The 25,862-nt window shown below is 53.0% G+C and overlaps 1 protein-coding gene across 6 annotated transcripts; it reads right to left on the bottom strand.

The window, feature by feature from the left end:
• Window positions 1–29: 29 nt before the first annotated feature.
• KANSL3 (KAT8 regulatory NSL complex subunit 3) lies at window positions 30–25,153 on the bottom strand. Of its 6 annotated transcripts, XM_065041084.1 has the most exons (22): window positions 24,847–25,147; window positions 23,523–23,693; window positions 22,720–22,810; window positions 22,243–22,428; window positions 21,975–22,106; window positions 21,559–21,675; window positions 20,925–21,026; window positions 20,719–20,790; window positions 20,101–20,175; window positions 19,102–19,259; window positions 18,554–18,617; window positions 17,885–18,085; window positions 17,081–17,237; window positions 15,767–15,844; window positions 12,766–12,957; window positions 11,194–11,278; window positions 9,712–9,866; window positions 9,181–9,293; window positions 8,478–8,697; window positions 7,446–7,579; window positions 2,843–2,966; window positions 30–715 (listed from the first exon to the last, which is right to left on the bottom strand). In XM_065041084.1, the coding sequence occupies exons 1-22, from the start codon at window positions 25,014–25,016 to the stop codon at window positions 189–191; spliced, it is 3,324 nt and encodes a 1,107-aa protein (XP_064897156.1). In that variant the 5' UTR covers window positions 25,017–25,147; the 3' UTR covers window positions 30–188. The 6 variants fall into 6 exon arrangements, with proteins under 6 accessions (XP_064897156.1, XP_064897159.1, XP_064897157.1 ...); XM_065041087.1 differs by lacking the exon at window positions 15,767–15,844 and having other exon boundaries at window positions 24,847–25,153; XM_065041085.1 differs by lacking the exon at window positions 12,766–12,957.
• Window positions 25,154–25,862: the final 709 nt, after the last annotated feature.

Here is a 25,862-nt window from a genome sequence, read left to right as displayed (position 1 = left end):
TGCTTTGGAAGGGATGCGTGCAATGAAAGTTGGTAAAGAATGACAAAGTTTTATTAAACAGCAACAAAACCAGAAAAACACGCCCTGGTTCGCTCCAGCCCCACACGGGGCTGCTCCTCTCCCACCCCACAGCCGAGCTCTGTCTCCCCAAAGCGCCCAGTGGCAGCAGAGGGGGTCCCGGGGGGTCCCTACGGCTTCTGGCCGAGCGCGGTTCCCGCCGCGGCGATGACAGAGGAGCCGCCCAGCGCTATGAGCGCGGTGCCGGCTCCCCCCGGCAGCACCGCCTGCGGCAGCAAGTGTCTGCTGGCCAGAGCTTCCCTGCCGTGGCCAACGCTCCCCTCGTCCCCTGCGGGCGGGACCCTCCCCAGCGGCTCCGCCGTCCCCAGAGCGTGGCCGAGGGCCGGGACGCTCTTGCTCAGGCTGAGCTTGTCCCCAACGTGTCCGAGGGGCCTGTCGCCCTTCACCGCGGCCAACGCAGAGGTCAGGATGACGGTTTTGGAAGCGGTTTGAAGGACAGGTCCCACCTTGGAGTGGAGCAGGCTGCTGGCGGCGCTGGCGAAGGTGACGGCGCCGGTGGGAGAGCAGGAGGAGGAGGAGGAGGAAGGCTGGATGGCCGGCAGTTTGAGCGGGACCTCGCCCATCGCAGACTTGGTGAGCGCAGACAGCTTGGCGTCCGACATGACGTAGAGCGTCTTCATGGGACTGCTGGCGGTCACTGCGGGGAAGGGGACAGTGTGGTTGGTGACACGGGGACACGTGGCCACCCCAGGGTAGCAGCTGTCCCATTGCACTGACCCTGCGGAGCAGGACCCCAAAACAAACCCTGTCCCGTCCTGGGTAAGGAAAACACAACAGCCAAACTCGGGCAGTGTCAGCACCGCTCAGATCCCCCTGCCCTTCATTCCGGGGCTGGGACCACAAAAAGTCCCCTCCTGGTGGGACAAGATGTGATGGATCTGCCTGAGCCAAGCGTGCTCCATCTTACAGAATCACAGGATCATTTTGGTTGGGAAAGACCATTGAGTGCACCCATAACCGACCCCCGGCACTGCCCCATGTCCTGAGAACCTCATGTCCGTCTGTCCAGCCCTCCAGGGATGGTGACTCCAGCACTGCCCTGGGCAGCCTGTTCCAATGCCCCACAGCCCTTTGGGGAAGAAATTGTTCCCACATCCAACCTCAACCTCCCCTGGCGCAACTTGAGGCCGTTTCCTCTGCTCCTGGCGCTTGTTCCTGGGGAGCAGAGCCCGACCCCCCTGGCTCCAAGCTCCTTTCAGGCAGTTCAGAGATCAGAAGGTCTCCCCTCAGCTCCTGTTCTCCAGCTGAACCCCCAGGTCCCTCAGCCGCTCCATCACACTTGTGCTCCAGCCCCTTCCCCAGATTCTTTATCTCACCCCATCCAACCTGCCCCAACCGCACCGAGCTCACGTTGCTCTCTGGGCCCAGCTCAAGCTCCTGCTCAGCTCCAGCATCTTCAGCTCCATCCCACCAGCAGCGCTGGGGATGCTCAGCCCCTCATTGTACTAAAAAACTCGAGGTTTTGTGAAATGAAGAGCTCTAAGGTTGTATCGTAGTGGTTACCCCATACAAGTCAGTCTGCAGCAGCCACAGCCCAGAGAGCACCAAAAGGGAGAGGGAATTCACTGAGATCTCACCGCTGGGTTTAGATGCGCTCACAGGATGGGACAAAGCCTGGAAACACGCAGGTGGTTCAAACAACCCTGGCCAGAGACACCCCAAGCGGGAGCAGCCCAGGTCGCCCAACGCTGCGACCTGCTCCATCCCTGGGACGCACCGCGTCTCGCGACACAGGGACATCCAAGGTGACATCGAAGCGCTCATCGGGGTGACATCGCGCCACCAATGCCACCAGCGCAGCGCGGACCTTTCCGACATGAACAGCCACAAGCTGACGACCGAGCGTCCAACCACCGACCCCATCCCGCGGATCGGGGAGGATGGAAGGGCAGCGGCGCGGAGACGCCGTGATGCTGTTAATACACCGTAACGACCACTCCACAAAAACAAAATGCTGGAAAATTATTTCTGCTGACCCCCCAGCTCATCCTGCTGCTCCGGCGCAAACCCCCATGGGATGCAAAGCCGAACCGAACCTCCTATAACAAATAACAGAAGGAACGAGAACAAACACACAGCGGACGACTTCAACCAGTGCTTGTGCGCCTCCCGGGCGAGTCCTGGGGGGGGAAACGCAGATTTCGAGGGTCTGCAAAGACGGGTTGGCTGGGTTTAGTGCCTGCAAGGAAATCTGACGGTGTGAGAAGACACAGATGCTGCGGAGCTGCTTTGTTTGATTTTTGGGAAACCGGGACAGCCCCACTGACCTTCATCCCCCCGATGTGGCCAAGGGCCGGCTCCCTGCGCACCCCGGTGCTTGCCTGGAAATTGGATGGATTGAGAGCAATAAAAACACCGGCTCGGCGGGCAGCGGGCTGTTGGGTACTGGAGCCTTTGGGGATGCAATGGAGCACATCACTGCTTTATGTTTTTAAATAAAACTGGCTGGGTAGTCTCTGCAATATTTGTTTAGCTGTAATTGGATGGGTTTGTGCTCCCCGGGGTAAAGAAAATAAAAGCGGGCAGCGTGCTTGGAGAACATGAGGGGACACTAAATATGAAGTGCAGATAATCCTGGGTTTGGGCTTGAGTTTAACACATCAGCTGCGCGGAGCCAAAACTCCTCGCGCAAAGAAACCACAGGGGATCAAAAATAAAGACGGGCTTAAAAATAAGCAGGATTGAGGCAGCCGTTCCCCGGAGTGACCGCGCGGATGTCACCGGCAGCTCCGGTCCCCACGCCCGCCACCGCCGTGCGCCTCACCTAAGGGTGCTGCGGCGGTCGGACGCGCCGGGGGGTCGGCGGGAGCCGTCTCTGCGCCGGCATGGGCTTTGCCGAGATCCATCGGAGCCGGGGCCGGCAGGTTCCCAACCGCACCATCCGGAGCCTGGAAGGGTTAAAGTAACGGAGAGCTGCTGGAAACGGAGCCGCGCTGGCGCTCGCCTCGAGAAAAAAATCACAGCGCCTCTCTCTGCTGCTCCAAACCTCGCTGAGCGGTCAGTACCAAAAACACAGGGAGAAAATCCGCAGAGATCTGTATTTTAAAGCGCGAAGGTGTTGAGAGCGGCACGACTCGTCGGCTTTTTTGTGGAGGGACGGGGATGGCACCGTCCCCATCTGCGGCTGTCGGGAAAGTCCGTTCCGCTCGTTTTCTCCGCAACAATAATGAAACGACAGCCCGGAGCTCAAGGGTGATTTGTGCATCGTGCAAACCTGCTTGCAAGAGCGAGACAATAGTACCAGTAGCACCAGTGAAAGCGCAGTGTAAACTGGGACACCCCGTCCTCCACAGCAGACGAGCTGCCCTTGTGCTTAACCAAGACGTACAAGCCCCTCTAATCAGAACCAGCTGGTTACACGGCACCAGTGTCCAACACTGGGATAACTGGGGAGCTGGGATTTGTACCATAAGGCAGAGTGTCCTCGTTTGGGTTGGGATGGGGTTAATTTTCTCCCTGGTAGCTGGTTTAGTGCTGAAAATGGGATTTGGAATGAGAAACATGTTGATAATAGGCTGATGGTTTGGTTGTTGCCGAGCGATGTTTGTACCAAGTTGAGGACTTTCCAGCTGGGGGTGCACGAGGAGGACTGAGTGATTTTAAATGTCTCTTCCACCAAAATAATTCTGTGATTAACTGGCCCAAGGGGTATTTCATTGAATATAAAAACTGGGGGAACTGGTTGGTGAACACCCAACTGCTCAGGAACTGGCTGGGTATCGGTCAACAGGTGATTAATTGCACTGTGCATCACTGCTTTTATATATATTCTTTATTTTTGTTATTATTTTTAGTATTATTATTTTCCCTTCCTATTCTATTAAACTCTCTGTGTCATAACCCGTGAAGTTTACCCCTTTCTTTCCCCAATTCTCCCCCGCATCCCCATGGGAAGCGAAGGGTATGGCATGTTGCTGAGCTGCCCGCCGGGTTAAACCACACCAGGACAGCAGCACCAAAATACCTGGAAATTCACCCATTTCAGGGCTTCTTCTAATGAATCTGGGGCAGCTTCACTTGCCTGCGCTCTGTCCAGGTACGTGAAATTGCGGAGAGGTCACCGCGCTCGCCCAGGAGCGCTTGGTCCTGGTTTCAACTGGGACAGAGTTAGTTTTCCTCGCTGTAGCCGCTGTGGTGCCGTGTTTTTGACTTGGAATGAGAATAATGTTGATAATACAGCGATGTTTTGGGTGTTGCTAAGGCAGGTGAGGACTTCTCAGCTGTGCCAGGTGCACAAGGAGCTGGGAGGAGACGCAGCTGACCCCAAGTGACCAAAGGGATATTATTCCAGACCACATGATGTCATGCTCCATATATATGTTATGTATATATGTATATATATATATATGTTTTCCTGGAATGACTGAACACCTCCCTGCAATGGGAAGCAGTTAATCAATACTTCACTTACTAAATTGCCTTTATCTTGACCCATAAATACTGTCACTTTTGCAATTCTCTCCCCTTCCCATTTTGGGGGAGTGAGCGACTGGCTGCGTGGGGCTGAGGTTAAACCACGACAGCCTCACGACAGCCTGAGTGACGTAATTCATGCCCCAAAGCAACTTTTCCAGCTATAAGCCAGACACCCACCTCTTCGGTCCGACTTCTGAGCCAGTTTACTCCCTTTCCTTAAGTCTGAGCTCCTCTACTTGCTTTTCCCCACCTTGCGCAGCAATTTGATGTTGCTCCGTTAACTATAATTAATATTTAAGCCCTCTGGGAGTGTAAAGGGTTAAGCTTTAGGAAAATAAAGGTGTTTACTGGTGGCTTGCTGGCTCTGGGCTGGAGTCGGAGATGGATCCTCACCCAAAGCAACTTTCAAACCACCGTGGAGCAGTTTATTGAAAAGAGAAGCGGAAACTTGCTCGTATTTTGACTTTAAAGCCACTCAAACACTCTTGCTGCTTCTTGCTCCGCTATTCACAGAAAGCATTTGCAAAGTCCCCAGGGAGATTCCTCAAGTTTTCCACCTCCTGTTTAATGCCGGCGGGGGGAGGAAAAGAGTTACCCACTCAAAGTGCATCTGCTACAGGCATCACTGCAACCCCCGGAGTTTAAACAACAAATAAATTACATCCAAAAATCACAGTACACAGCCGCTGCGTGGGCTTCACGCTTCCCTACAGGCCCAGCAGAACCATCAGCCGGAATTTCAAAGGGAACCCAACCAACAGCAGTTCCGGCTGCTGCTGAAAACACGCAAGTTTAAGCCCTAAGAGCGTTATCCCCAAAGCCTTTTGTAATTTTGCTCGTTTACAGGAAGGTTAGATTACGTAATCCGAGGTACACACGAGCTGACGTCGAGGGCTATAATTAGTTACAAAAACACGCGGCTCACTCCGTTTCCTGTAAAAACACAGCTTTCGGTTTGCTTTTGAAGCGACTCTCGAAGCCGGCCACACAATTAAGCCCGACCTTGAAGACACAAGCTCAGCATTACAGGTCAAAGTCGCAGCTCCACCGCCTTAAAAATAATACACAGATTCATTAATTCCAGCGTGGAGCTGCAAAAAGTTTCATTACACTGCGGAATTATTGTTCTGCTGGAGGTTTAGGGTCCTTTGGAGGTAACGAGGGACGCAAAGGGAAGCACGTGAGTTCTGCTGGTTTATTAAACAGCTTTTGAAGAGCACAAAAACTGACTCCAAGAATTTCAGCGTTACAAAGCTACTCACCCACTGCATAGGTGGGATCTGCACTGTGTTTTTAAGCTCTACCTAAGCCGGCCTTAAGCTCGGCTCTGCCAATGCTTACGGGCTCTGTTGTAGACTCAAGCGACTGAAAGAAACACAGATAAGTCACAGGAGGAAGGACGCGGGTGCTCCCAAATCTGAGCTAAAACCAGGGCTCTGTGTGGAAACTATCGGCAACAGCGGAAGCTCTAAGGCGTAAATTAAGGATTTAGCGATCCTGCTGTTCATCCTTAACCAACTTAACCATCCAAAGGCCTCACCTTTAGGAGAATGTATCCCTAAATATACCTCAGGGCTTCACACAACATCAAACAGCCTCTGCAGAGAGCAGCAAGGGGTAGAAGTGTGTTTCCTATCTCCACAATGCTGCTCAAAACTTGAGCCAGCCCAGCAACAGGAACTAAACCCCAGAGCTTCATCTGCTATGGAGAGATTTCTCTGCCTCTCCTGAGCCAGCTCGCCTGGCCGGGGCCTGTGGTAGCGCTATCGAAAGTAGGAAAATTAGGTGCAAGAGGAAAAGAAAACACAAACCCTGCCAATCTGGAGTGATCTTGGCACCCTCAGCGCCAGTTTGTTAATCCCCATTGGGAACTGGAGTTTGATCCCCACTGGATGCTCCACGCTCATCCACCTGCCCAAGCTGCAGCGTTTGTAATTCTGGGAGCCTGTTGACTTGTTCTTTGAACTGTTTTCTCCCTGAAAATGCCTCAAATCGCTGCAGCCAGCACCTGTTGGACAGTTGTACCGCTCAGCACATGCTCAAGCAACCAGCTGCTTTTTTCCTGCCTCCTTCATCCCTAGGAAGACGAGCACAGGCACCTACATCCAGGAAAACATCTACAGGAGAGATGTGAGTGTCATACAGCTCAGAGCTGGGACCACAGGGAAGCCACCTGAGCTTGGGTCACCCTTGCTGATGACACATTGCAGCCACTGCTGACCAGCCAACCTTTCCACCCTCATGTTTATTAATCCAGCTCAAAATCAACAGTGGTTTAGGACAGAGCCCAAGGATACACCTGCAGTAAATTCACCCCTACGTCCAGGACGCGGGGCTGAGAGGTCGATGTTACGGTACCCAAACACACTACGGTCACAACAAAATAAATCCTTTTCCACTTGGATCTCATCCCTTCAACCCAACGGCACCAAGACTAACGCAGGAAGGCAGCCAGGATCCGCGAGACAGCACCTGGCACGTGTTGAGAGTCCAAATATAAGAGTTTTTCCTACTGTCAGTGATCCACCTCCAAAAGGAGACCTGTATCGAACAGATATAAGCTCAGAGCACACGCTCAGCCCTTCGTAAAATTGGTTTGAACAGCATGGCAGTGAGAAAGAGCAGAGGCAGACACTCCTCCCACCAAATCCTGTTACTGTCCAGAAATGCCGGAGCTTCAGGAACAACTCCCATGCTGGTATCAGCTTTCCAAGCTGAGCCCGAGGTTCCCTCGGTGCGGTACTGGTGTGAGATCGAGCACAATTCACCCTGACACCAACAGACACAAAGATGACCCGGGTCCTCTTAACCAGCACAAAGCAACAAAGCTCATCACACCCAAGACGTGACCAAGAACGCTTTTCCTACGACAGCTATATCCGCAATAGTTGGAAAAAGCTCAGAGGAGCAGCAGTGGACACTTTTTCTGTAGAGATGATGCCAAAAATTACCTGCGGTGCCTGCGTCTGCATCGGCTGTTCCTCCGGCTGGGGCTGGATGGTCCCCATGGCCGCCTGGCTCAGCGTGGTGACACGGCTGGGCTGCCCACGCAGCGTCACAGTGATGGTCGTCGGGGCCTTCAAGCCTAGAAAACACAAGAGCGAGACATCCCTGAGACACGAGGGCTGCGGAGGTCGCACTCACCAACCGGGAGCTGCACCAGAAGCCTCTTCCTGTTAAAGGAGGGTGCTCAGACATCGGCTGCCCATAGCTACAGCTCAAACGGCAAAGGATTGGGAAGAGCAGCTGGAAAGCTGCTCAGTGGGAAAGGACCTGGGGGTGTTGGTGACAGCGGCTGAACATGAGCCAGCGTGTGCCCAGGTGGCCAAGAGGCCACCAGCATCTTGGCTCGTGCCAGCACTGTGTGGCCAGCAGGCCCAGGGCAGCGACCGTCCCTGTGCTGGGACCTGGGGAGGAAAAGCCTCGAATCCTGGGCGCAGTTTTGGGCTCCTCACGCCAAGAAAGATCTTGAGGTGCTGGAGTGAGTTGAGAGAAGGGAATGGAGCTGGTGAGGGGCTGGAGCACAAGTGTGATGGGAGCGGCTGAGGGACCTGGGGGTTCAGCTGGAGAACAGGAGCTGAGGGGAGACCTTCTGATCTCTGAACTGCCTGAAAGGAGCTTGGAGCCAGGGGGGTCGGGCTCTGCTCCCCAGGAACAAGCGCCAGGAGCAGAGGAAACGGCCTCAAGTTGCGCCAGGGGAGGTTGAGGTTGAATGTGGGGAACAATTTCTTCCCCAAAGGGCTGTGGGGCATTGGAACAGGCTGCCCAGGGCAGTGCTGGAGTCACCATCCCTGGAGGGCTGGACAGACGGACATGAGGTTCTCAGGACACGGGGCAGTGCTGGGGGTGGGTTATGGGTGGACTTGATGATCTTGAGTGTCTTTTCCAACCAAAATGATTCTACAAGCTTTGGAAACACTGTTTTTGGGGTGATGGGGTGCTCCAGGCACCTGGATCACATTCCTGTCCCCCTTGTCCCTCACCTGCCGCCTGGTTGGAGATCTGGGCCAGGCCGGGCAGACTGCTGGCCAGCTTGGCCAGTCCCCCGTTCGTCAGCAGCTGGTGAATGGCCGTGGGCTTCCCGCTGGCCGAGGCTCCCAGAGACAAAGAGGTGGCAACCGGGATGGTGCGGACAATCGTGCCAGTGCCCGTGGTGATGGCGCTCAGGGTCTGGATGGGCGTGGGTGTCTTCACAGCTGAGGTCTGGAAGGAGAAGCAGAAGCACTAAGTAACTGAAGGGAAAGGGGATGCCGGGATGGCACAGCCTATTCCTCCCACAGAAAATAGAGGTTTTTAGAAATCAGAGCTTCCACACTTCATTCTGGTGGCCACAAACAGGCCTAAAGGGAAGCAAATTTGTCGCTTCCAGTCTGCACATATTCATTTCAACTTGAAAGCATGACTAGGAGAAACTGTGACTCTAACAAAGCCACCGGTTCTGAATGAAGGCGCCTCAAACCAAAGGGATGGGAAGTGTTGCCTGGGAGAACACAGAACAAGGAGGAGAAAGATCGCTGATGCTCCCAGTCCATTCTCCAACTCCCATTTTCTAGGTGGCCACCTGGAACCAGCTTCCCACAGCCCTGTTTCCCAGACCTCAGCCCACCCACGAGAACCTTCAGCCCCTTTAGCTGCATCATTTCAGCTGCATTTCACACCTGACATCCCCCGTCTCCTCCGCGTTACCTGCACGGGCGACCCGGCCGCAGCCGCGCCAGCGGGAAGGGCCGAGGACTTGGTCCCGATGTCCTGCAGGCTGAAGCTCAGCCCTTGTAGGAGGCTGCTGGCAGATGCTGCTCCTAGAAAAAGGAAAGAAATCAGGCTTGGAGAAATCACCAGTATGAAATTCCACTGGTGGGGGTGTTTGTAAAACTGGGCTTTTTCAAAGAACAGCCTCCCTGCAGCCTGGGGATCCTCCCGGCTCCTCTGCACACACGGTACAACATTTCACTGCTGCAGCCACAAACAGGGTTCGCGGTGAAACCCAGGAGGCGAGAGGTCGGTGCTGCTGTCTCAAGGCATCATTATATCGAAACGACATCATTAACAGATCACCTACTGCACCTTCAACCTCATTTGACCGCATCCCACCGGATCTTTGCGACAGCAAACGCTGCCTGGGCCAAACCCAGAGCAGAGAATGCAAGAAAAAGGATCAACCAAGTGATTTTGGAGCTTTTATGTGCACAAGAGGGCCGTGGAGAGCGGCGGGGGTACCTTGGAGGGCGCTGGCCGGCTGGGCCTGCACACAGTGGGTGCCGCTGGCCACCAGCCTGCTCTGCAGGGCATGGAACGCGCCGGGCGTCGTGCTGCTGGGGACAGCGGCAGACGGAGCGGGACTCGAGGAGGAGGTTTCTACGGCCGAACTCAGCCTGAAAAAGCAAACGGGAGACTCCAGTTAGCGATAAACCGCACAGGGCAAGGCGAGGTGGTTTTGATAACAGGCTGTCGATTGCAATCCTGGAAGACGGGATGATGGAAGACAGGATGAGATACGAAAATCCAAAGCAAGATGTTCCCCCATTCCCACCGCAGCGGGTAGAACAGGGAGCACCATCCAGTTTTCGGCTGGGACAGAGTTAATTTTCTTCCTACTAGCTGATGTTTTGGGTTTGGAATGAGAATTGTGTTGATAATAGGCTGATGTTTTGATTGTTGCTAGGTGATGTTTGTACCAAGTCAAGGAGTTTTCAGGGAGGGGGTACAGCCAGGACACTGGGCCAAACCGGGTAAAAGGATATTCCAGACCATATGATGTCACGTTCGGTATTTTGGGGGAAAAAAAGCAAGTGTGGGGATATTTGGAGTGATGGTGTTTCTCTTCCCAAGTCACTGTTTTCCTGGCTATGGCTGAACACCCACCTGCGACGCAAAGGATGGAATTAATTCCTTTTTTGCTTTGCTTGTGTGTGGCTTTTGCTTTACCTACTAATCTCTCCTTACCTCAACCCACAAGTTTTCTCACTGTTGCAATCCTCTCCCCCCATCTCAACAGGGGTGAGTGAATGAGTGGCTGTGTGAGGCTCAGCTGCCAGCCGGGGTTAAACCACGACCGGCTTCTATAGCAAAATCCACATTATATCCCAATTGGAAGTGATCTTGTTAGTTGTGCGCACCTACGTAGGTAGCAATCCACCTTTCAGTGACACATTCCCCATTTAAAACCTCACTTCTATTTGAGAACAGCTCTTCTTCCTCTCCCCTTCCAGATCAGAGTTTGCTTCTCCAAAGCTTAGTTTGAATTAAAAGGGAAAACAGTGATGTGAGATGTCTACACCAGATTCATTCTCCAACAGAAAACCCAACTTTATGAAATATGGAGGCTTCTTTGCCCTATTTTTAGACAAAAAAATGCTTGACTGTTCAAAGGAAAGAAGGGAAGGATTAAACGCAACACTGAATTTCTAGCAAAGACACCACACTCATCAAAAGACAGAGATAAACCAACTGAAATTCGGGAAACCATCTAGAAATACAGCCCGACAGCCACAACACCTTTTACTTGTGCCCATTTCAGCCATTCTCAGACTCACCTGCTGGTCGGCAAATCATTTTCAGGAGCCTAAAAGTCTCCTGTGCTTCAGAAAATTACAGTCATGAGCAAGATACCAGAAAGCTGCACAGGTGGAAATCACCCTGTTGTGGTGCAGCCTGTCAAAAAACTCTAAAATTTTATAAACCAAGCAAAATCGCACTCACTTGGGGGTGGCGAGCAGCCCCGACAGCTCCTTCGCACCCGATACGGACTGGCTCACGGCCATGGGGACCGGCTTTCCAGCGACAACTGCAAAAGAAAGAAGACATCTCACTGTTTCTCCTCCTGTAGCATTCCCCCTCTCTTGTACCACCATCACGCTGCTCGTAAAGCATCTTCGGAAGGAAAATCCCGCTGCGGCCATAAAAACACAGGGCAGAATTGAGAATAAAAACCAGAAAGGTGCCATTGTGGAAGGGTTAGGACACACAGGATTGAAGGAATCGGCTTAAAAATCAACCTGTAAGCAGTGAAATCGCAGGCCCTTGTCAACAAACGCACATTTCTCTCCACTAATCCCCTTCTGGTCCATCACAGATCAGTCGCCTCAAGCAATTATTACATTTTAGATCCGGCTGGTCACTACGGATCAATTTTATCAGCATTTTCTAGAGACATTTTACAAAATACACATGGATGCGAGGAGCGAAAATATTGGTTTATTGCGGCGTTTTGGGATACAAGTGGGTTTGTCTCGTGCGTTCCTCCTGCTCACACCCGGTACGAGGGAGTTCTTGGATTGGTTCGTGTTTGCTTCTGCAATTCATTTCCTTTCTGTGAAAAGAAGTAAAGTTTGCAAAATTAAAAATAAAAACATTTTGGAAACTAGAGAATGTCAAAGCTGCCAGAAGATAAACCTTAAAAAAAGTGTATTTATTAGTTAATTTTTGCAGTTTAAAATAACTGTTAAATTAACCGAGAGATGCTTCCAAAGGAGAATAGTTATTTCTGAGCTTTGAAAACCTCAGATTTCCAGCCAGAATGGAGACGCTGACCTTTCAGTCCTGCACTGCATGGAGCAAACACTAATGACGAGCCACTGCTTTTACATTTCTAGGGCTCTGCTCTTGTAAATGCTAGCGGTGGTGACAACGCAACATCCTTCAGGTACAAGGGTGACAGCAGCCAAAGCTTCTGGCCTCCTTGCAGAGGCTCAAGGGGATGCAGACAGCGCAAGTCACCTCTTTTTGGGCCACAGGAACATCCGCAACACTCATTTTCCCATCCGCAGAGGTGGGAGAGGAGCTGGAGTTTATTTATAGGTGTATTAAGTGTGTATTGTGTGAGGTTTCAGCCCTGAAGGGTAAAATCAAAGCGTGGCGCTCAGCCGATTCACGACGTCTGAACAGACCAAAGTCTTCCAGAACTTCATTGTTGTCCCCAAAGCAGGAGCATGTTCCAGGTGAGAGCTTTGTGCAGTAGAACTGGAGGTGCACACTGGATCCCGGCACCTCGGCGGAAGGCGGAACAGTCAAAACTGGCCTCGCGGTGTGTTGCTCAGAGTGCGCGATCCCAACCGCTGCGGAAAACAGAGGCTCCTGCCAGGCTCCGACGTGTTGTCAGCCCAAGTCGCACCTTGAGCCTCCGTCTGCTTTCTGCAGCGAACTCCTCCAAAAATTGTTTAATAAAAATAATAAAAATCACAGCTCCCTCCCCATGCCCCAGAGTGGGTCTGGGCTCAGCCACCACCCCGGTTTTGTTACGGGTTAAAAAGCGGCTACGCAATCGCAACTCACTTTCGGCCTGGGTGGTGAGGGCTGCTCCGGTCCCCACGCCCGCGGCGTCTCCGTGAGAGACAATGGTCACCTTGATTTTGGCTCGTTTGGAGGGTTTGGTGCACTGGGTCGGGCTGGGGGTCTGCTGCCTCTTCAGCTGCGCACGCACCTCATCTTTCTCAGCCCCGTCCGAGTGCTCTGAGGAGACTGGAACTAGGGGACACAGAAGGAGCTCTTTTGAAAACCCCGGGTCCCTCGGGGTTGGTGCTGCTCCGAGGTGCGGAGGGGACACACATGCCCATGCACAGCTCACAGCTCCCTCCATGCCAGCCTTGCCCATGCACCAGGGACCCACGCTCCTCCTTTTTGCCATCCACGTGCCCTACGCTGCCGTCTTAAAGTCAGGACTGAGCTTAAACTACTCACACACTGAGCTTAAGCTACTCACACACTGAGCGAAGAAAAACAGATGTTTACAGTGATACCACATCTCCACTTCTCATCTCAACAATCAATCCTGGCATCATACCCCTCCGGTATTCCTAATTTCCAGCTGAGGGTGCAGACTCGCAGCCGATGTGGGATTAAAGCTCGGCTCACCTGCTCCTCCAACGCACCGGTAAAGGTGTTTGCACGGCTGTTGTTTGGCACATCACAGCGGCTCTCCGTGCGCTACACGGGAGCGCAGAGGTTTTAGAGGCGCCGAATGAAGCAGCCGAGAGCACAGAAGCTGCTGCAGCAAAGCCAAGCCCCCGCACGCCCCACGCTGCTGGGTTCTAGGGGAGAAAAACCACGAGCTGAGATTCCTCTTCTCCGCCAACAGCTCATTTTGCTGCCGTGTCCTTGACCCGCCACATCTGTTTGGTCCTGCTTAAAGCACAAGGCTGCTGGGGCAAGCTGAAAAAGCACAGAGGAGCCATGACAAGCGGCCCAGGAACAAGACACAGTCAGGAGCTGCCGCAGCCGTTCTCTGCTCCTCCCCAACACCGGTATAGGGTTATCCAGCCCCAGTTTGAAACGCTGGGGGACTGGGTTGAAACGAGGGTGCAGATCTGCCTCCCGCCACCACCTGCAACAAGGGGAAAAGCCTTTTGCCCAAAGCTACAGAACCAACAAGAGCTTCTGAGGCAGATAACTCCCGCTTTGCAGATGCTCCAGGGCATCTACACCATGTATTCAACAGCCTAGAGGCCAAGATGTTATATAAAATCAATATAAAGATGTATTTGTGTGTATATATATGTATTTATATGCTCTCTGAGCTGCAGGTACAAGACAAAACTGCAGCGAAATTCCTAAATGTCATGAGGCGTTCCAGGGCTGCTCTGGTCCCCAAGAAAAGTGACAATCTCACCGTCCCATGGCTCAAGCGTATTAATTTGTGACACTCGTGCAACGCTCCCATGCTCCCACCCACCTGCAAACATGCGCGGTCTGAGTCACCGTCCAGAGGGACCTTACCAGGCGTGCACAGACTGTGGGCACCAAAGCCACCCCCCCAAAAAAAGTGTCACCAGCCAAGCAGGACAGCGAAATGGCACATGCATAGGCAGCGGCATTAGGTGCCCCTCAAAGCATCGACGAGCGGTGACCCAACGTCCCCCCGTGTCCCCACCGCAGATCCCCTGGGGGCAAGGGCGGCGTGTTGGGGAGGAGCACCCCGCTCCCAAAAAAACAGCAATTGCTCCCAAAAAAAACAGCAAACGCTCCCCAAAACACACCCCCCAGCTTCCTACCTCGCTGCTCAGATGGCCAATGCGGTAATGAGGTCTTAATTAGCTTTGGATTGTATGGAAAGGCAGCCCGGGGTGGTGGCAGCCTCTCCACATCTCCCTCTGGTTTCTCCTCCCAGGTGGGAGGACTCGGGATGGGCACAGGGCTCCGTGTGTGACCCCAGCGCACAGGGGAAGGCACAAAACAAGGCTCGAGAAATAAATAAACCTTGAAATGAGGCTCAAGAATGAAATAAACCTTTAAACCAACCAGCTCAGGCCAATACGTGCCTCAGGAGTTTGTCACTACGGTTGTGTACGTGCATTTTTGGACAATATCTCGTGTGTGTTCAGGGCAAGCAGGAAGAACATATCTTAGGAGGCAGAACATGGCAAAATAACAGCAACTTCTCTGCATCCAGCGCTCACCTCATTGACTTAAAAGCACCGGCATTCGTGTGCTGAACAGGGGGAGTTTTCACCCACATCAGTGCTCTCAGCACCCTGGGGTCACCCGAGTGGAGAAGTGACACCGACAGCTCACGTGACAACACCACAGCCTGGGATTTCAACCTCTCTTCCTCCCCTGGTCGCAGCTCCACGCAGTCACCGCCACTTGAGACGCCAAAACGCGTCGTTAGATCCACTGTGGATCTCGCCCCTCGATCCCTAAACCTCAGAGCGCCGCACACTGAGCCGCGAGAGACCAGAAGACTAAGAACTGCTCACCCCGCGTGTCTACTGGCCCAGACATCATCCCTGTCCCACCGTGTCACCATCTGTCCCAACTCTCCTTGACCTCTCTGCTCTTCCCCAACTCTCTCCGGCCAAAATGCGCTGCTCCACGTGTCTCCATCTGCCCCAAGTTGCATGGCAGCCCCTTGTTTCTGCTCCAACCAACAGCTCCTTGGATGCTCCATGTATCTGGGACACTCAAGCAACACACGCATCCCCTTCTCAGCCCCCGCGCAGGAAAGGGTTAAACTCTCCATCACAAAAAGTCACCGCATTGTCCGCAAAGTTTTAGTCTCTCAGAGCAAACCTGCTGCCAGACAACGCAGCTCGAAGCGCAGTTATTTACCCACCGGGGCAAGGGAAGAGCTCAGGAAAAGTTAATGCTCTCGGCTCGCAAGTTTTAGCTTCAAATACAGCAATGAGAAAGCAAAAAAAAAAAGGCAGGGGGACCAGGGGACACATTGGGCCACATCCCCAAACCAATGCAAGGGAAGAGGAAGACGGTGAAAGGAGGCAGAGACAGAGAGAAGGAGGGAGATGGAGAGAGAGACAGTGAGAAGTGAGGAGATACTCACCAAAGAGACATGAAGAGGTGCCAGGAGGAAGAGCTTTCCTCACCAGCATGTTTTGTTTCAGAAAAGCAGCAAACTGAGCTGAAATGAATCAGAGAGAATTACAGTATCACAGCCTGGCTCTGGGGACAGGGGGCTCCAGGGACGTCACCGCGACCCACGGACAAAGACCACGGAGCAGGGAGCTCCGGACACAACTCATCCAGCCACGGGGCACACGGAGACACAGCGATGTCCTCTCCATGGCACGTGTGACACTACAACAGGCATCACCCCGGATTTCCCGGACAGCACGAGCCCTCTCCATCCCCACAGGCATCGGGAAAAGATCTGGGTTTGGCTGCGAGAGGCACGGCCACAGTTTGACCGAGCACACGCACCAAAAAGCTTTGAGACATCAGCCAGCACGGCCCTGAACGGCGACGGCCACAAATCTGGCCAGAAGCCACGATGGAGCTGCGGTCCGGACAAAAACACGGCGGCCACGACACTCCCCACGCCACAGACCCTCCTCCTGCCTTCTAGAAACCTCCTCCCTCAGCTACAACAACACAGGAATAGATTTTAGTCCATGGTTTGAGAAATCAAGGGAGATGCAAACTTCAGCTTCCTTCTGGAGCCTACTGTGGACTTAAAGCAGGACTTAGGAGGGTGACACTGGTACACAAGACAACAATGAGCCCGTTTGGGTCTGTCTGGAGAAAAGAAAACATTGAGAACTATCACCTGGGTATATGCCAGGGGGATCATCACCAATAAAACCATTACCTGCATTCACAATCAGACTGAGGCTGCGCTGTAAGGTTTGTAATCAGCACCCAACAGGACAAAAAAAACCAAACCCCATAAAACACAATTCCGGCTGCTTTCTTATTCAGAGCACGTTTTCCACTGGTGTTTGATAGAAGATGACTTGGTAATTACCCAAATCCCACTGTTTTAGTCCCGATTCAATAGTCCAAATCATCCTTAGTCTCCCTCCCAAGCAGCCTTCAAGGACAGGAGACATAAGTCAAGGGGTTCACACTTGAAAAAGAATCAGAGGACGGCTCTGTGGTGATTTGTTCTGCCAGAGCAAGTGAAAACACATCCCACTTTGACCAGAAAGCTGCAAAAAAACCCCTATTTTCAACCTAATTTCAACTGTCCACAAGCTGCTGCCTTGGGATGACAAGACAGGGAACGGAGCTGTAGAAAAAGCTGCCACAGGGAGCTTGGAATTCAAGACAGGACTCAGAAGACAAACACCTAAACAGATAAGGACCAAAAAAAACGGCTGCTGAGAGGGAAGAGGGTGGGAAAGGTCCAGGGCGTTACCTTGTGCCTGTTTGTGTGTCAGGACTGTGTCCGCCCTCTGCACCTGCCGCTTGAGCAGCTGCGTGGTGCCCACGGGGCCGGGCTTCTGGCCGGAGGACACCGCAGCCATTTTCGTCTTGGGGCTCGACGTGGGGCTGCTGGAGACGCTGGATAAGTCCTGCTCAAAGAGAGGGAACAGCTCTTACCCCAAGAGGCAGGTGGAACCCTGAGTGCAGCAGCAGACAGGCAATAAAGCATACATAGAATCACAGAATCGGTTTGGTTGGAAAAGACCCTTAAGATCATCGAGTCCAACCGTTCCCCAGCTCTGGCACTGCCCCATGTCCTGAGAACCTCATGTCCGTCTGTCCAACCCTCCAGGGATGGTGACTCCAGCACTGCCCTGGGCAGCCTGTTCCAATGCCCCACAGCCCTTTGGGGAAGAAATTGTTCCCCACATCCAACCTCAACCTCCCCTGGCGCAACTTGAGGCCGTTTCCTCTGCTCCTGGCGCTTGTTCCTGGGGAGCAGAGCCCGACCCCCCTGGCTCCAAGCTCCTTTCAGGCAATTCAGAGATCAGAAGGTCTCCCCTCAGCTCCTGTTCTCCAGCTGAACCCCCCAGGTCCCTCAGCTGCTCCCCAGACTTGTTCTCCATTTCTGTCCATCTATTTCTGAAAGTTTGTTTGCTTCCCCACAAGCCGTTAGTCCCTCACTACCCTCTCACCTTCTTCCAACACTAACCACATTTCTCACTACACATCTCAGCATTACAAAAGCATCTTTTCACACACCCTCACCCTTCCCCAACCCAAATTATTCCCCCACCTCAGATCCTGAGGGTGAAGCGGGCACTTTAGCTGCCGGCGAGGTGGGTCTGCTGGTTCTTTCGGGCAAGTCGAACGACAGATCCCTCCGGGTCGAGTCGCGCGGCTTCTTCTTCTTCTCAGCATCCAGGTCACGGGGATCGGAGCCCGAGTGGCTCTCTGCTCGGGTGAGGACTCCGGTCAAGAAATCAGCTATTTCATCCTAGGAAGAGTGAAACAAATAGGTAATTAAGTGGTGTGGAGGTGTCTAAACAACTCATCTTCACAGCTTGAAATGAGAAAAAAGACATATTCCCAAAGGGGCAAATAGTAAGGCTCTCTACGTTTAATACACTGCAAAAAGAAACTCCAAAATGTTACAGAGAGATCTTGCTGATCCATTAAAGCTCATAATCCACTGATTTCTGACAAACAGGAGAGAAACACAATGGTTTTTCCAATGTTCCCAAAAGTACCACTTGCATCCCCAGGTAGATGCACTGGACAAGTCAGAAAACACTCTTTATTCATGGTGCACTACCAAGAAGCTCACGTCTCTCCTCCCAAAAGGAGACTTGAAAATCCCCCTCATGAGATCGATCACCTTCAATCCAACCATTCCTGCCACCAAGATGTCTCAGAAGACTTTTTTAATAGGTCTGAGGTATAAAAGGAAGATTTCTGCGGTTACCTGGATGCACCTGTCCACCATACTCTGGGTCAGGCCTTCCGTCTTCTTTTTGGCTTTGCTTATCCTATTAAAAAAGAAAAACAAAACCAGACGTAAGCCAACGTGCAGTTGGTTTTCCGCCTTTCCACTCACAAGCTCATTCTGTAAAACGATTTCTGCGGTTACCAAACGTATAGCAGGAGAAAAAGCTCCAAAATTTAGTGAAACCTTAAGAGCTTCTTGCTTCCTGCAAGGTTCTTCCAGCCTTCCTCACCCCAATTCTGTGCACGGCTTTCAATAATCTATGATTCCAGAGCCAGGAGGGGCACGAAGAAGCAAATACTTGCTCTAATGTCGCACCACACTGGGAGAAACGATGCAGATTTATCACCAAAAAATCAACCCTCTATCCAACATACTCCGTTTTGAGTGACAAAGTTGACCTTGGAGCGTTTTTATGCAGTTCCCGTCCAGTTTCAGTATCAAATTTGGGGTTTATTTTGCAAGTGACACGTTCAGATCTTGCCCAGTGTTTCTGGGAAGCAAGTGTCGATCTCGCAGCCCGTTACCTGAGGTTGTCGTCTGCTCCTCCCACCACCACCATGCTGTTATCCGCTCGGATTTTCTCCCGGAAATCTTCCATGGCTTCGATGTTGCACTGGAGGGAATTCTGACCGATCACAAAGAGAACGGGGGTCTTCATCTCCAGGAGGGGGTCGTCAACATCCTGAAAAAGCACAAGGAACTGTAATTTGGAAGGACTTATCAAGGATGTAGAATCTTTAGAGCCAAACATCTGTTTTAATTAGATTAGTATTTCCAAAAAGGCAAAGCATGTGCCACAGGGGCAGAAAATACTTTGTGTGCAAGCCCAGTACGTGACAACTGCATCCGGAAAGGACAGAAATATAAACTGTGCGGTTCATTTAAACATCTCATGAGAAAGACTGAAAAAGCTGCTCGAGTACATCATGCTGTTACTCATTAAGAACCGAGACAGCCGCCCCCCCCGCCTCAAAAACCCTATTTCACAGCTTTTTCCTCCTTCCAAGCTTTCGCTGCACAAACCCAGACTATGGCTGAGGAAACACTGACAGTGAAGCTTCCTGGGGTGAGCCCTGCATGGAATTTACATCCTGGAGAAAACTCCGCTCGAGCGCCGCACTGAGCTCCAGCAAATGCCTTTTACACCCATTTCCACCACACTCGGAATTACCCACTTAATTAGCACAACTCTAATCATTCCCAACGCAGTCACACTCATAAAGGAGCAATTTGGGCTTCATCTACATCAACCCAAGTTGTCGCCTCTGGTGCCAAGTGATACGGTGAATAGGTGACACCAGGAACAAGCTGCAAAAATGTGTTAGAGCAGAGAGGAGCAAATGTAGGATGTGGCAGCAAGAATCCAACTGCCCTGTCTGCCAGGCACACATGCTCCAAATAAAAACCTCAAAAAAATCTTCCAATTATCACTGGATTTCCAAGCCAAATTTGATTTAAAAATCTAGGGAGGGTTTTTAAGAAGCACAGTTCTTTAAATGGTTCCGTGTCCCTTTGGTCCTTACCCCTCGGGGGCCATCGACGGTGAGCAGGGGGAATCCAAGGCACACAACTGCGGTGACGTACTCCAGCACCGAAACCTGGGCGGGAAAGCAACAATCAGCATCCAAGTGCATTGAGGGTGCAAAAGCTGCTCTGACAGGCACAGAAATATGGGGTGTGACTTCAATCATTCAGGCCCTCAGGACAAGAAAGCCCTTGAGGTGCTGGAGCGAGGTCAGAGAAGGGAATGGAGCTGGGGAAGGGGCTGGAGCACAAGTGTGATGGGAGCAGCTAAGGGAACCAGAATAGGAAGAGAAAACAGCCTCAAGTTGCACCAGGGGAGGCTGAGGTTGGAAATTTGGGATAATTTCTTCCCCAAAGGGCTGTTGGGCATTGGAACAGGCTGCCCAGGGCAGTGGTGGAGTCACCATCCCTGGAGGGCTGGACAGACATCAATATGAGGTTCTCAGGACATGGGGCAGTGCCAGGGTGGGGAAATGGGTGGATTCAATCTTAAAAGGCTTTTCCAACCAAAACGATTCTCTGATTCTACACCAAGTGCTGAAACAATCAAGAGAAAGCGGGCAGAATGCTTGGATCACAAAAGCAATACATGATATATACACTCAAAACTGACTTACGTGACAGGCCACCAAGGCACCCGTGTTCCACCCGATCAGGATGATCGGCTTGTGTGAGAAGTGGCTGTGAATCTACAGGAGAGAAACCAAAAAACACACAGATGGAGAATAGGGACAGACAGAGGGACGACGCACTGGGGTAGCACAGGTGAGTGGTTTGAAGGAAGCAGCACAGGCTCCCTGATACGCTCATGGGTCTTTCTTACCTCAGCCACTTTGCTCCTCACCGCCCCAATCATGTGTTCCAGACACTGCAACACCCCCACCCCGCTGCCGTTGTTCAGCAGGTGGGTGGCGATGGGAATCACCTGCCATTTGAAATGAGAGATCGATAAAGAACCCGTCAGTGAGGACAACAGGTCCTGACAACGATGAGTACGAACTGGAACGCAGTTTTCGCATGAACTTGTGCTTCCCATTGCCTTCTTTCCCCTGGGATTTACTCCTAGCTACTAAAACCAAGAGGAAATAGAGAATTCCCCACAGAAACAACCTCACGCAGCGTATCTAACACATTAGGACTGTACGAGCAGTTCCATAGCCAGGCAGAGGATAAGGTGACCTCTCTCTCCCCCAATACCTTCCTATGAGAAGACTTAATCCTTAATAACAGCAACAATACAATCTAAACTGCTGAAAACTGATGCTTTTGTCAACAAGAGATCCCAAATGCATCAGATTTGGGCAACTTCATCCCCTGTGCAGCATCTTAAATGCTAAACACTGCAGGTGGCAGATGCCAGCCCCTGCTTTCTGCAGAATCAAGTGTCTTCATACACCAACAGCTTATGAAAACAAGCTCAGCAGCTCTTCCCTCCTTTCAAATCCAACCGTACGAACCTTTCCCAAGCAGGAAAGCTGCGACTGCCAGAATCGGTGCCGTCGAGACGTGGGGAACATGGAGTTGGAGGGTCCGGAGGAAGCGATCAGGATGAGGGGGGAACCGGGCAATTTGCTCTACAAAGTTCAATAAAAAGACATGTAAAAGGACAGTAACTTCCCTGCCCAAAACCTCGCTGCTCAAAGCAGGAGGGATCCTACTCATTATTGATCACATTTTCCTCAGTCAAAGCAACCCCAGAATAATTCATGGGGAAAAATGTGTCCAAGAGAAGGAACCCCCCTCACTGAGCAAGTCTAAAACAACACAGAAAGAGCCCAGGAAGCAAGACAGAGACGGAAAGAAGATGACGGCAGGATGGGAAGAATAAAACTGATGCGAGACCAGCTCCTGGCTCCCTACAAGAGGTACTTACTGGTTTATTATGGGACAGGACCCCCACTGCTGGGTCCCACGGCCTCTTCAGCAGCAGCGACAGAGCCTCGGCGCCCGCCGCCCCCGTCTTGGCCGTAGAGGAGAGCAGCATCCTGTCGATCAGCGTGGGGATCTGGAAACAGAGGCCAAAACGGGCTGAGAAAACACACACAGCCACTCCAAAGAAAAACTCCGTCAGCTCCCTTTAACGAGCTTAATAACAGGAGAACATCTTAAGTGATAGCAAATTAATTCGCTGCTTTTATCACCTTTCCTTTCAGCGTTTGCAGAGCATCCAGGTAAGCAGCCAGTACCGGCAAACTGAGGGTTTCCACCAACGTCGTGTGAAGCCACTGGATCAGTTTGGTGTCCCAGTTGACGCTCGCCAGAGCTTGGCGGACCCTCCGAGCACATTTGTCCACCGCTATCCTCCTCAGGACGGGCTCGTTGCAAGCCTAAAAAGCAGGAAATTAAAAATAAATATGATTATGGGAGTAATCAAGTGTGTCACAGGCATCCCAAGCCACAGGGAACTATCAGATTGGGCAGCCCAAAGACCAAAATCCTCACAGGGAGGACAAAATCTTGCATGAAAGAAGCACAGAGTTTCCTTTTTCTTAAGGCCACACAAACCTAGAAGCCAGGACTTTCATCTTGACTGAACCAGGCTTTGCTAGGAAGGGCTGATAAAAACCACACAGGCAGCAACTCTGCTGGGAAGTGAAACAGGGAGTGAAAGAGCTTACCCCTTCGTTAGCCAAACGAGCCAGGCGGTCAGACTGCAGCGCCTTGTGAATCTTATTAAACAGCTTGTTCTGCGCCATCGTCCAGCCCGTCCTGGTGGGAAAAGCCAAGAGGAAACGTCAGTCGCTGTCACAGACACATCCAGGTCCTGCGAGTCGCTGCCCGTTCCCAGGGCGGCCGTAGCGACCACAGCCTCAAAAATCAACTTATGGCTACAGACAAAACAAGTTTGGCTACTGAGGAATTAAGTTAGAGGACAGTTCAATAAAAAACACCAGGTTGTAAGTGTCATCAGGGTGTGTTGGTGAATTTCCAAGCATCAGAAAGGCAAGAGTAACAACAGAAGAAATAAACAAGGCCAAAATAACCATTGGCTTAGCACAGGTTATCCCCACATTTCTTGAACTGTCCAGAAAAAAAAACTCCATTCTTTATAACCTCGAGATTATGAACTCGCTTGACTACAGTTTCAAGGAGGGGTTTTAATTTACGCAGGTCCTCATTTCTGGTTTTTGAGGTTGGATATTGGCTGAACTGAGGATGTGCGTGTAATTTACCAACTTGCTGTCCCAACCTCCTCTGAACAAAGAGCGCTGCACACAAAGAGCGCAGGAAAGATTCAACAGCCCGTCCAGCCTCTACCATCACACCCAACGAGGAATTTGGACATGAAAATCCATTTGTTCTGAACATTATTCAGTTCAGGAACGTCGCTGTGTATCGAGCCACGGTAAAAATAAACCCACAACACGCGATGATGGCTTTCTAGTGCCCAAATTTCTCATCTCTGGCCTCCCCACGCTACCTGTTGACGTGTTCCTCCCAGTCATCAGGCGGCGGGGGAGCGTCGGCGTCCGTGCGGGCGAACATCACGTGCCGCTCGCACTCGTTCATCACGCTGCGCGCCTTCTGGTTGTCGTACAGCGGCACGGGCGTGGGCGTCACCGTCTCCACGTCGATGGGGACATCGGCTTCGCTGTCGGGGGAATGGTGGGTTAGGGAATCGCGCAGCACGGGCTCTGCTGGGCGTTAAAATTAAAAGTCGGCCGAGCGTCACGACCAAGGGTTTTGTTATTCCCGCTCTTGGACCAAGAACAAGCCCCTGAGCTGTGAACCTGAGCGCAGCCCCCACATCAGCCCCACAGGACCCCCCCATCTACCCCACAGACCACTCAGAACCCCTCCCAGGTGGCACATAACCCCCCCATAGGACCCCCTGTCCTGTTCCGCAGGCCCCTCAGGACCCGTCCCAACCCTATGTAACCCCCCAGACCCACAGGACCTCCTCCTGCCCCACACTCTCCCCTCAGAGGCCGCTCAGCCCCACAGAATCCCCCCCACCCCATTCCACAGGCCCCCCAGGACACTCCACAGCTCCACATAACCCCCCATAGGCCCATCAGCCCCATAGGATCCCCCCTCCCCACCCATCAAGACCCCCTTCAGCCCCACATAAATCCTCCAACAGGCCCCACAAGAACCCCCACTGCTCCACAGGCCCCTCAAAACCACCCCTGCCCCACATAACCCCCACAGGCCCCTTCCCAGCCCCACAGAAAGCCCCTAACAGGCCCTACAGCCCCACAAGACACATCCCCACTGCTCTACAGACTCCTCAAGACCCCCCAGCCCCACATAAGCCCCACAGGGAGGATGGATCCCCTGTTCCACAGGCTCCTTCCCAGCCCCACATAAAGCCCCCAACAGACCCCACATGACATCCCTTTGTTCCACAGGCCCCATAAGCCCCTTCCCAGCCCCATGTAAATCCCCCCACAGACCCATAGGCCCCCTCCCTGCTCCCCAGGCCCGCAGGACCTCCCCCATCCCCACAACCCCCCATAGGATCCTCCCCTGCTCCACAGGCCCCACAAGCCCCTTCCCAGCTCCATGTTAATAACCCCCACAGACCCACAGGCCCCCTCCCTGCTCCCCAGGCCCACAGGAACCCCCAGTCCCCACAACCCTCCCCCCAACAGGCCCACAGAACCCGCCCTGTTCCACAGGCCCCTTCCCAGCCCCATGTAAATCCCCCCACAGGCTCACAGACCCCCTCCCTGCTCCCCAGCCCCACAGGACGCCCCCAGCCCCACAGGACCCCCAGCCCCACAGGACCCCTCCCCGCTCACAGGGCGGGCCCGGGCTGCTGCCGCCGCGGGGTCAGGAACAGCAGGCGGGCGGGCCGGGCGGCGCTGGCGTCGGGGTGAGCGCTCCAGGGCTTGGCGTAGCTGTGGTCCAGGCACACCAGGTCCAGCTCCCGCTCGTGGGCCGACAGCTGCAGGAGCAGGGACGTGCCCATCCTGCGCGCCGACCACTGCAGCTCCCGGTCGCGATCGCGGTCGCGATGGTCGCGATCCCCCCCCCCCGCGCTGCGACATGGCCCTAGCGCCGCCGGCCGCGCCTGCGCCGGACACGCCCCCTCTGCGCATGCGCGGCCGGCTGGGGGGCGGGAAACCGCGGAGAGTGGATTCTGAGGGGTGGAGCGAGGCGGGGCCAAAGCGCGGAGGGTGGAGTTTGGAGCGGAGTGTGTGGGCGGGGACACGGGAGATGCCAGGGTCACACAGAATCCCAGAATGTCAGGGACTAGAAGGGACCTGGCAAGCTCATCCAGTGCAATCCCCCCATGGAGCAGGAACACCCAGATGAGGTTACACAGGAAGGTGTCCAGGCGGGTTGGAATGTCTGCACAGAAGGAGACTCCACAACCCCCTGGGCAGCCTGGGCCAGGCTCTGGCACCCTCACCAGGAGGAAGTTTCTTCTCATATTTAAGTGGAGCCTCTTGTGTTCCAGTTTGAACCCATTACCCCTTGTCCTATCACTGGTTGTCACCGAGAAGAGCCTGGCTCCATCCTCCTGACACTCCCCCTTTAGATATCTGGAAACATGAATGAGTCCCCCCTCAGTCTCCTCTTGTCCAGCTCCAGAGCCCCAGCTCCCTCAGCCTTTCCTCACCCGGGAGATGAGGGTGGGGCGGCGGGGACATGGGGACAGGCAGATGTGGGGACTCGGTGTTATAGGGGTATAGTGGCATGTGGACATGGAGGCACACAGACATTGGGATATATGGGCATGGGGACATGGGGATGCAGTAACACAAGGACATGGGGACACAGGGACACACAAACGTGGACAAAGCAACACGAG

This window comes from Columba livia, chromosome 25, assembly GCF_036013475.1.
Source record: "Columba livia isolate bColLiv1 breed racing homer chromosome 25, bColLiv1.pat.W.v2, whole genome shotgun sequence".
Taxonomy (NCBI): Eukaryota; Metazoa; Chordata; class Aves; order Columbiformes; family Columbidae; genus Columba; species Columba livia.
The sequence above is the reverse complement of the archived record's forward strand: the minus strand, read 5'-3'. Positions and strand labels throughout refer to the sequence as shown.